Below are 12,531 nucleotides of genomic sequence, written 5' to 3'. Positions count from 1 at the left end.
GAGCCACCCAGATTTAAAACCAGGTCCTTTACAACTAATGACTCAGAAGTAGAGACTAACATAGTTGTGAAGCTGCACGGCTGGAATTGATGAATGAACCATTGTCAGAGTTCTCACAGATGTCAGTATGGCAAGCTCATTAGTAACAATAATAATAATAATAATAAAAAAACAAAACAATGTTAGCTGTTATTGTTATGACAACTATATAGAAACTACAAGGTCAGAGTTACATTTCTAAGTTCACATTTCTTTTTCAGAACTAGAAAACACTTCAGACCTGAACAATAGTTGGTCCCATATGAGGGATAAGTTTGCCCTAATTAGGAATACAGCCACACACACTCTCTCTCTCTACTATTATACATCCACTAGAGATAAATCTTCAACACTGTTGAACCACCTCCCCATCACAAAGCTGGATCTTCCACTGCTACTACAATCATTTTTAATCTCTAAATTTGCTGACAATAAACAATTTTTCACCTAAATCTATTCATTTCACCCAGATTTTCTCTTTCTGTCACTCTCGCTCTGTCCTAACTACTTTATCCCTTATCTTCCAGTCAACGATCACCACTAAAAATGTCTCCCTCTGGAACTACTTTCCTACAAACCGTCAACCCAAACACTAATTATGCCACCTCATCTAATTAACCATTTCAGTCACTTTTGCAGAACAAAGAAAGGCTAACAGTAGTTCCTGGTCTTCATGAGATGAAATAATTGTTTTTTTTTTTAAATGGTACACATGTAAAATAAACATATACATATATCTTTCTGATTACTCAAGCATAAACATGATAATTAATATGAGAGACTATACGGATATACCAATCTTTCAAAAAGAAATGAAAATAGAATATATATAAACTTGAAAATATGCAAATTAAAAGGAAAGAAAGAGCTTGAGTCATTATAATCCATTCATCATTTGACATCTGTTGTCCACGCTGGCATGGGTTGAACGGTTTGACCAGGGCTGGTAAGCTGGAAGGCTTATTTTTCTCAGTTCAATGGGTCTTCTCAAGCATGACATAATGCTCAAAGGTCTCGGTCATTGCCTGTGTGAGGCCCAACACTCAAAAAGAACTCAACCACTTTGCCTCTATGAGGCCCAATCTGTACATTTTTTTTTCCTGAGCGCTAGGACCCAAAAGGGGCCAGTTATACAGTTTCCATGGTGTATAAGTGACTAAGGTCACAGTATTCCGAATGCAGGGTCCAAAGCCAGCAATTATGAAAAGTTGATTACTTCGACCCCCGTACTTACTTGAGTGGCATTTTATTTTATCAACAATCAAGAGATGGAAAACAAAGTTGACTGGAAAAAATGCTGCTAAACATTGTGCTCAATGTGCTAACAGCACACCACTTTAGCCTGTTATACTCAATAACATAGGCCAACCGAAAAAAAAAAAAAAGTCTCCCTGTTATCAAAAAATCTAGGCCTGAACAAATTGTTTTGATACAAAAAATGCGAAAATGACCACCATTTATTACCATTATGTCAAGATTTTAAGATATTGGATCCATAGAATTCTATTGTTTTTTTCTTTTCAATAAAAATAGCTTATGAGGAACAAGGTATAACATACAAACATACATACATAGAAATTAGTTTATCTTCAAAAACAGAACGTTTTCTTAAAATTCTGAAAAACCAGTAAAAATCTTTAAATTTCTATAGACAAATTACATCATTGTTTGTGCCTAATTTCCCATGAATTTGCATTTGGATGAGGTTCTTGAGTGCTGAACCTTTTAGTAAGATCACAAGCTGAGTTCCATCAAAAGTACACCATCAGGCACAAGTCCCATCTGCCAAATCAAACAAGTAACAAGATACATCCCAGTTTCTGAGTCGTTAGTTGAATACGAAACCCAAGCAATGGTAACTGTTCTACAATTCTTATGATGTAATCTATAAACATTTTATTTATAATAAACAGAAGATGTTGATTACTGAAAACTCACATTTTTCTTTGTCCTTGAAGTAATTGTACAAACTTGCAACATAGGTGATAATACTAAGTTTGTCTGGGACTTTGAGTTCTTCCATATCTTTAGCCTCCAAGAGAGCAGTGACTCCAAGTTGTTCAGCAACAGTGAAAGCCTTTAGGAATAAAGTTAACAATATTAAATGCATCATTTGATGCACAAAACAAGTTGGAATTTGGATTTAATGAAAAAAAAATTTTTTAAACACCGGTATAGGACTATTTGGGGTTTTTAGCAACATTCTGATGCTTGTTTTTGACAAGGATCAGCAAGTTCTGTTGTAAAACATAAAACCAATCATTTTGGTTTCATATCAAATCTTCTCTCTCTCATTCTAAACACACAGTGATTCAGGAGTCCCTTTAGCATCGACCTGATATCTTCTATCTTTTACTTATTTCAATCATTAAACTGTGGCCATGCTGGGGCACCACAATGAAGAATTTGTTGTTGAATGAATCAACTCTAGGACTTGTTTATTTTCTTTTCCTTGTTTTTAAACCTGGTACTTATTTCGTCAATCTCTTTTGTTGAACTGCTAAACATAGCAACACAAGTTGTCAAGTAGTGGTGGTGGGGGACAGACAGGCTTCTTTCAGTTTCTGTCTACCAAATCCACTCGCAAGGCTTTGGTCAACCCCAAGCCTATAGAAGAAGACACTTGCCCAAGGTGCCACACTAGGACAGAATCCAGAACCATCCAGTTCTTGCCACACAGCCACAAGATTTTTATATTTTATTTTGTTGCTATTTTGCTTTATATATTTTTATATTTTTCAGACTTGTGTACTTGCCAAGCAAGTGATTCGGTCCAAGATGGTTTGTTGAGACTAAAACAACGGCAGCGTCAAAGACACTTATATCAGGCATTCAATTCAACAACATAAAATCTATCAACTTCACTTGGCACAATGAAAATCTTGACATCAAGCCACAAAATGCTGAAGTGAAGTTAACAGTTTTTCAGAGTTATTTCAATGGCTAAAATATGCATTCCATGCATCAATGTTTTAAATCTTTTTTTGCCATATCTTGAATGCCTGATATTCAAACCAGAAAAATCCATAAAAATATAAAAACCATTTAAAAACAAAGAAAATCTATAACAAAATATAAGTTTCAAAAGAATTCACACTTAAGCAAAAAAATATTTTGTTCTCTTGGGGAAAAATGAATTTGTGTTTGCATTACAATACAAACTGGAATGTAAAATTCAGTAAAAATATATTGAAGTCTACCATTATTATCAAAATAAAATTGATTTTCCAGGAAAAAAAAAAAAAAAAAAATGATCACATGACATTCCCCAATGGAGTAAGCGTACTTTTATACAATAAAGTTCAAAGGTCAATTTTAAACTTGTCCTTTCTTTTGCTTAGGATACTGAAACCTTTCCAATGTATTTTAGACAATTATCATAGTAGATTTTACTAAACATACTTTTTCTATACAACATAACACAAAAGGAAAGTCAGTGGGTCTTATACAAAAGACATTTTTTCTGAGGGTTTCATTGACTGCAATTAGAGCTGCACTTTATAAAGTGGGTGTGATTCCACAAATAAATGAAGTCACAAGTTATTTTGAGATCTGACACAAAAGCATATATTAAAATACAAAAACCAACATGTAGGTGATGTGTGATAGAGGGAGACAATAGGATAACATTAGAAACCAATTTACATTATTAAATGAATAAACTTACCAGATTGTTGTTGTAATAGACATTTTCTTTGCAAAGAGAATCAAAGTTTCTGAGGAAGAAAGTAAAAAAAATTGTGAGTGAAGTGTACAATGCTTGTTTGTCAAGAGTTCCATGCTAGCCAGTCGGTTCTCAGGAATTCTCTTCCTCCCAATGCTTTTGTAGAAGTTGACCAGAAATTCAAGAAAACCAATCCCATCGATTCAACCTCATCAACCACAAATAATTACAAAAGGCCAAAAGCAAAGCTTTATCTTCCAATCCATAGAAAACAGAAGCTGGATCTGCAGTAGATCTGGTTCAATATGGATGGCCTTTGTAAAAAGAACAAATGTCCAGTTCTCTGCAGTGACCAGGTTAAATGTAAAGGAATGGTAAGCATACTTGGGACTAGGCATTTGCTTCTGTAAAACAGCCCAGACCCAGCAGGGGTGATTAAGTAATTGTTTCTATTCTCAACCAATGAAGGAAAGGGCCAACCATTAGTAAGTCTTACTGAATTTTCTGTTTGATTACCGTTTCTTTCTGAAAAAAGTTGACCCCATTTCCAGTGAACTTCTAACAGCAGATAAATTATGGCAAATGAATAAGTATGGTCCTAATCCCATGAAATGGTCACAAGCCAGCAAAGGAAGCTGCACGTGGTTCCTCAACCTGCTAGAAATACTAACTAAACCTCTCATCAATTACATCCTACCATCTTAAATAAATAAAGAACACATTAGCCATGATAAAGATAGGTCAGTCACAACTGGAATGTCTTTGATCTAGAAACTCCTTAATTAAGATTGCCTTGTAACTGAAACAACAACCATAATAAGTTGAACCCAACACAAAGAGAGAGAGGCTAAGACAACAATTACATAAAAAAAAAAAGAAAAGAAATTAGAAAACATGACTATTAAAACAAAGTAACATCCTCTTGTCAATCTAGAAAGGATGTTTATTCCATCATTATTTAATGACACTCTGGGATATATTTATTTAACCAACCATCTGCTCCGCATCAATTATTCTTCACCCATAATAATGGGTGCAGAACAGAAGCCTATAGTAGTCCTTGTATAAGAGAAACCTGTTACAGTCTAACAAGATTTAACAATGTGGTGGTATAGACTCAAAAGAGAAGTTGAATGTGAGAAGAGAAGTGAGTGCACTGCAACTGTCCGAGTCATTCACAATAAAAACACTCAACAGTAGACTTCCTCTGACCCGGCACCACTTGAGAGCCGAGGATTGGCAGATAAGTTTTCAGATATCTGATTATCACTTTTAAATTACCATAGCACTTTATAAAACTCATTAAAACTCCCTTTATAAATATATATCATCATCGTTTAACAGGGTTGGACAGTTTGACTTAGGACTGGTGAGCCAGAAGGTTGCACTAGGCTCAATCTGATCTGGTAAAGTTTCGACAACTGGATGCCCTTCCTAATGCCAACCACTCTGAGAAGTGTAGTGGGTGCTTTTTAGGTACCACCGGCACGAGGGCCAGTCAGGCGGTTCTGGCATTAAATACTACAAAACATACACGTAGGACAGACACCAGAACCCTAATTCTTCATCAGTTATCGACCGATATATATAGATGCCCTCATCATCATCAACATTTAACATCTGTTTTCCATGCTGGCATGGGTTGGACAGTTTGACAGCTGGACATCTTTCCTAGAACCAACCACTTTACAGAGTGTACTGGTTGCTTTTTATGTGGCACCAGCACTAGCGCTTTTTATACAGTACCATTTTTGTGTGTGTGTGTGTGTGTGTACCTTTTACCATTAGCTTGTTTCAGTTATTAGACTGCGGCCATGCTGGGGCACCACATTGCAAAAGTTTTTTTTACTTGAATGAATTAACCCCAATACTTATTTTTTTAAAGCCTGGTATCTATTCTATTGGTTTCTTTTGGTGAACTGCTAAGTGATGGGGATGTAAATACACACACGAGGAGATTCTTTCAGTTTCCATCCACCAAATCCACTCTCAAGTATTGGGCTTAAAAAGATAGGTACAGGGGGTCAATTTGTTTGACTAGAATTCTTCAAGGCAGAGCACCAGCATGACCGGAGTCTGATGACTGAAACAAGTATAAAATACAAAAGCTACACTGATGCAATGAAGAGAAATAGTTGTCCAGGCATCTGTTTACTGCAAACCAAATAACCACAAAGCTTTATTTAAATAGCAGTTCCTCTTTGTATGTAGAATATAAAAGAAAAAAAAAAAAGAACCATTAACACCTGGCAAAAATCAATGGAACAACTGACAAGAAACAGTTACCGAAAGAATAATTTGTGGAGAACAGATCTTGGATCCAGTTACAACTTTAAGATGCAGACATAGCTAAAAATTTGTCCTTGGCTTAATTATGCTGCAGAGCTTTGGCCAAGAAAATATTTTAACCATTTAGCCTTCAGATTACTCTCTGAAATGTAATGCTTATTTCTTTAGGCTGCTCTGGAATTAATCATACATTATCTCAGAAGCTTTGAGATTTTGATGCTGTTATTATTCTTTTACTTGTTTCAGTCATTTGACTGCGGCCATGCTGGAGCACCGCCTTTAGTCGAGCAAATCGACCCCAAGACTTATTCTTTGTAAGCCTAGTGCTTATTCTATCGGTCTTTTTTGCCGAACTGCTAAGTTACGGAGATGTAAACACACCAGCATCAGTTGTCAAGTGATGTTGTGGGGACAAACACAGACATACACACACACACAATATATTATATACACACACACACACACACACACACACACACACACGAACGACAGGCTTCTTTTCAGTTTCTGTCTACCAAATCCACTCATAAGGCTATGGATGGTCCGAGGCTATAGTAAAAGACACTTGCCCAAAGTGCCACACAGTGGGACTGAACCTGGAACTATGTGGTTGGTAGGCAAGCCACTTACCACACAGCCACTCCTGAATGATGTTGTAGGGCAGGCATGAAAGGCTGGATCTTGCCTATTTGAATGTAAAGCAGCAAGGATAATAGGGGCCAGATGAGGCCAGTTTAAATGCTAAGGGTTTAAAGAAGAAACAATAACAAAAAAGAAAGAATGAAAACTCAAAAATGAAATAAACATTCAGTGCAAGAATGGCTGTGAGGTTATGAAGCTTGCTTTGCAACTGCAAGGTTTCAGGGTTCAATCTCACGGTGCAGCTCCTTGGGCAAATATTTTCTACAACAGCCCTGGGCCAGCCAATACCTTGTGAGTGAATTTGGTAGACGGAAACTGAAAAGAAGCCTGTCGTGTATATATGTCAGAACAAAGACGCACAGGAACCCGCATAAAAAGCACCCAGTACGCTCTGTAAAGTGGTTGGCACCAGGAAGGGTATCCAGCCATAGAAACCAGGCCAAAATAGACAATGGAGCCTGGAAGGGCCCCGGCTTTACCAACTCCCATCAAATCATCCAACCCATGCCAGCATGGAAAATAGGTGTCTGATGATGATGAAAGAAGATGATCTCCACAAGAGATCAGTTAGTGGAATGTGTGAATTTTTTGCAACCATTGTCCATTTTGCAGCTCCACTGGTTATGAAATATCTTTCTAAAGAAATGATACACTGCTAAAAATGATGAATCTAATAAAACCCTTGTATTTCAGCACATTGAATAAAACCATAACAAAGAAATAAATGCAAACCATGCATCTGAGGCAAGCAACAGGCAAAAAGGCCGGACATTTTGCCAACTCTGTTTAATTACTTAATGAAGTGTTCAGTATTGCAGAAATCACCTGGCTCAAGGTGAAATAATCACAGACCTTATCTACTGCTGCTGCTGTTTTATTAAACCATTTTTAATATATTGGTTTCAAATTTGGGAACAAAGCCAACAATTTCAGAGAGTGGGGGTAAGTCAATTACATCGACTCCCTTTGAGTTATTACTCCTCATTCTGGCCAGCTGAGTGGACAGGAGCGATGTGAAATAAATTGAAAGAAAGGATACAATGTGCCACTAGGAATCAAACTCGTGACCTTATGATTTTGAGCCGAATCCCTTAACCCTTCAGCCAAGTGCTTTTACACCAGAACATTACATACATACATACATTCATGTGCATGTCTCGATATACAACTATATGCATAAGAATACATACATAAAACAAAACATACAAGTCGGCAAGTATACATACATACAAAAATACCCAGTTGTTGAGGTTGAAATTCCAATGAAGGAGCCCTGGATCCAGGTTAGAAACCAGTTCTTTCTCTATTGGCAAGAAATCTTGAAATAAAACTGAAGACACACACACACTCACATACATACACACACACACACTGGCTAAAAGAATTTTAAAAATGCATAATTTATAACAAGATTAGACTGTTGGTTCAGAAGAAAATGATGGTACCAATTGAGTTTAGTAGGCAAAAGTATAAATGCAAGTAAAATTGCCAGAGCAGTAAAAGTTGTAGTTAGAAAGTTGAAAATAATATAATCAAAGTCGAAAACACTTACATTAAATCTGGTCGAAAACGATGAATAAGTGCACAGAATGCCAGTCCATCTCTCCATGAAGTTGTCATGTTTGTAATTTTAACATCACGATAGCCTTCACACCTGTTCTTACACCACTGTTGCAATGCACGTAGCTTGGCCTGAGACATGGTTTGTTTTTATATCAACACATTTAGTAATTCAGCTTTCGAGCATAACCTTTTCCTGATAACAGAAAACTTCCTACAAAAAAAAAGAAAAAAAAAAAAGAAAAAAAAACTCAATGGGATGTCAACACATCTGTTCATACAGTGAAACATTTAATATATTCATTATAGAATTATTTATATAAATTATATAAGTTATTTATATAGTCTATTATGTAAATAAATTTATATCATAAATTAACTGAATACATTGACTCACTTCATCATTAAAATAATTGCTAATTGAAGTTATAATCAAATTCAGTCAATTAGTTCTCATCTCATACAAGTCATCATTATTAACATACCCTCTGTGTATGTAGGCAATGTTCAACTGGCTTTTGTTAGATTCTCTATTGTTGCTCTGAAGAATTTAAGTTTCAGGCCTCAATTTAGATTTGATCTCCATATTGTTGTCATTACATGAGAATTGCTAACTAGAGCTGACCAATCCACTGGATTAACATACACGGAAAGGAAATGACCAAGACATCATACCAAAAGAACAGATTTTGCAGTTGGTATTGCATTGCTATTGGAGCCAATCAAAGAAGATCAACAACTGTTACTATAAATGGTACACTTGAAGGTCCTCTCTCTTAATCTAAAAGCAATTATTACCTGAGAAGGGTACAATCTGAAAGAAGTGATAACTTTCTAGAATGTAGGAACCTAGATAACTCAACAAAGGAAACCAATGTTCAAAATTGGTCTTAAGATTCCTGGAATTCTGTGATGCAACTTCATCTAACTGCACCAAACACAATTCAATAATCCAGTGAACCACTTTGTCACCTACCAATCTAGCAAACACAAATCAAATAGATAATCATTCTCATTAGGGAACAAGACAGGCAGACTATTGTAAATTCTAATCCCTTTCCTAGTGAAGAATGCACAATTAGTGGTAAGTGACGTGAGAATTAGAGCTAGGTAGGCACAGAAACAGAAGACCACCTGTGGAAGGAAGAGACAGAAGCTAAAAGAATCCACAGTTGGTTAGAAGTTTAGAGGAATTCTAGCTGATGCAAATGACAATAGATAAGAGATAGATACAACAGGGAGTTCAGATGAGATCATTGGCTGAGAATTACTGATCAAAGCGATGACATGGTAGAATAAAATGGTAGACAGAGCTATAAAAGTCATGAGATAGACTTAGGGAATCTGAAATGGAAAAAGCAGAGACTTGCACATGTTCTATGATATAAGAAATGGAGGTGTGAGGTGTTCCAAATTAGAAGCTTGAGGAAACCAAGGTGTTACCAAAGAGAAATGATGGTGATACACTCGCCCTTACTGTTGATGACAAGAAAGAGGGATGGAAGTGATGTAATAAAGGGTAATGAACAAGGAGATGGCTTGGGATGAAAAGGTCTGCCCCCTTCTGACCCAACAGAGGAACCAGCAATATGTAAATATATATGTCTATATATACATATATCAGCATGGAAAACAGATGAGGTGTGTGTGTGTGTGTGGGGGGGTATATATATATATATATATATATATATATATATATATATATATATATATATATATATATATATATATATATACATATATATATATATATATATATATACATATATATATATCATCATCATCATTTAATATCCACTGTCCATGCTTTCAGTTTCCGTCTACCAAATCCACTCACAAGGCTTTGGCCGGGCCGAGGCTATAGCAGAAGGCTTAAAATAAATAAAAAAAAGCAATGGCTATGGATCATTCGACTAAAATTCTTCAAAGCAGTGTCCCAGCATGGCCACAGTCTAGTGACTGGAACAAAAAAAGACACACACACACAACTACAATAATAACTTTACATACTCATACACACACACCTACACATGCGGTGACCATAATACCTCATGTGGATATACAATGCAATGTATATAAATGTTTATATAATTTTTCCCTGTATATTTTTTGGATGTCATTGTATATAGTTCAGACAAATATAATTCCTAAGAATGAAAGTTTTTTCTGTCTTTTTCACATGTTCACTGGTGTCATTCCTTTACAAAAGAAAAAAAAAAACTGAATAAAGAAATAAAACAACCAATCAACACACAGCCCTCTCTGCACCTATGTATGAGTAATATTTTAGTATTTGTTGCCCTGTCAGGTGTGTGTGTGTGTGTGTGCATATGCGTAAGCCTGTGTGGGTGGGTGTCTGCATTGCATGTGTGCTCGTATATCTATTTTCTTATGTGTGTATAATTGCTGGGAATATTACAGAATATATGCACAACTCTCTTGATACATATAGGTGGATCCAAGTATGTGTGTGTACATATATATATAGGTGCATAAATGTTTATGTGTATGACTTTATATATATGAACCAGAAGGTGCCTATGTACACGCACACACACACACGTATACTTGCACTATTTGTGCTGTAATTAAGTGTCTATTGAATTCATGGTTGATGTAATTGTGTCACGCCCAGGATACAAAGAGAAGACACTGGAATAGCAGAATTTAGGAAACCTACATATATTTATTTCTTTATTGCTCACAAGTGGCTAAACATAGAGGGACAAACAAGGACAGACAAAGGGATTAAGTTGATTACATCGATTATATATATTAAACAATAAAGAATAAGCAGTCACAGGTTGATTGGACCTAAACGAGACATGTATTTATAGGAAGTCAAGAACAGAATTGATAAGAATGAGACCACACGGTGAGGTCACTGGACTAGAAAGAGGATTGGTCGGACAGGTGGTTCTCAACTATTTTCTGTCTGTGGACCCCTTTTGTTCTTATTTACTCTAATGGACCTCCATAGCCATTTAACCCTTTTGTTACCAACCCGACTGAAACCGAATCTGACTGAGTACAAATGTGTTGTTTTTATAAACTGGACACAATTTTCAGTGAACTGAGTTAGATCAGCATCAAGCTGAGGTCAGTAAACATTTAAGGAAGTTAAACACTTCATCTTTTTTGATTAGTCTAGATGTGTTACTTTGAATGTAGCATCTTCTACAACAATTTTCCATAGCATGGGGGAAACAATCATGTGACCACAGTATATAAATAGTGTCTATTTCTGTAGGAGAGTGTTTTATATGTGAGAAAGTGTGTGCTTGTAGGTGTAACCATGTGTATATGTGTGTGAATTAAAGGACTAGATGTGTGCATATGAAGATGTATGAATGCATGTGTATATGTGTATGTATATGTTTAACATAGAAGTGGTTGAAAGCACCCAGTATACACTGTAAAAGGGTTGGCGTTAGGAAGGGCATCCAGCTGTAGAAAGGATGTATGTAAATTAACAAGGTTGAAATGTATGTATGTATGTACATAGATGTGTGTGTGCGTGTGTTCATTTCAATGACGATTTGTTTTCTTATGCTAACAAAGCTCAGAAGAGAGCTGAATTGAGGATGGATTTTTACAGTGGGATCCACTTCCTGCTGCCAACCCTTCCCTGTTTATCAAATAAGAGATTTCTTTTATTCCACAGGAATCCAAAAGTGTCGAGCTAACAGATGACTTGTTGACAGGAAATGCCAACAAACTTCACTGGAAGCACCCCAAACACAAACAATGACGTCATCATTTGTAGTAGAACCACAAAACAGTGAAGTCAGTTCAGCATAATTTTATAAATATTCACTCCCTCTCACACACACACAAACATACGTGTGCACATACAGTAGTAACCTCATATGAACAGTGTTGGGATGTAAGGTAAAACCAGAATCTATTGTGGAAGCTTTTACCAAAGGAGTGAAGCTCACAGAAACATCTGAGAAAAGGGGGGAAAGGAAGATTCAACAAAGCTGGTGGCAGAGGTTTTCCGGTTTTGTATTTGGTTTGCAAGATTCTTGAAGTCTTGCAGAAGAGGACATACATGACCATCCTCTTTATTAAAGGAGAGAAGATGGTGATCAGGCATCAGTGCATACTTCAAATTACAATTATATAAGGTAGACATATCTATCTATATATATATATATAAAATGTCATATGGAGGTCATGGCAGTTTTAGCACATAGCAAGGGCATCACTCCCTTCAGCAGTACCAAGTAGCATTGACTACCAGGGAAGGCCCAAGTCATTGACTACCAGGGAAGGCCCAAGTCATTGACTACCAGGGAAGGCCCAAGTCATTGACTACCAGGGAAGGCCCAAGT

General features: G+C 36.3%; 1 protein-coding gene across 5 annotated transcripts in view; it reads right to left on the bottom strand.

Annotated features, from left to right (window-relative positions):
* The window catches only part of LOC106871587 (MICAL-like protein 2), a 63,089-nt gene that overhangs the window by 39,630 nt on the left and 10,928 nt on the right, over nt 1-12,531 (bottom strand). For all 5 annotated transcript variants that reach the window (XR_008264550.1, XM_014918100.2, XM_052969163.1 and 2 more), the window contains 3 exons: nt 8,187-8,408; nt 3,707-3,755; nt 1,978-2,116 (listed from right to left, as the gene is read on the bottom strand). Coding sequence is in view for 4 of the 5 variants with exons in the window: in XM_014918100.2 (XP_014773586.1) it covers nt 1,978-2,116; nt 3,707-3,755; nt 8,187-8,335 (337 nt within the window). In the remaining variant the exon portion in view is untranslated. The remainder of the gene's footprint in view (nt 1-1,977; nt 2,117-3,706; nt 3,756-8,186; nt 8,409-12,531) is intronic.

Source organism: Octopus bimaculoides, chromosome 7 (genome assembly GCF_001194135.2).
Source record: "Octopus bimaculoides isolate UCB-OBI-ISO-001 chromosome 7, ASM119413v2, whole genome shotgun sequence".
NCBI classification, from domain to species: Eukaryota; Metazoa; Mollusca; class Cephalopoda; order Octopoda; family Octopodidae; genus Octopus; species Octopus bimaculoides.
This window is presented reverse-complemented; position numbering and strand designations above follow the sequence as displayed.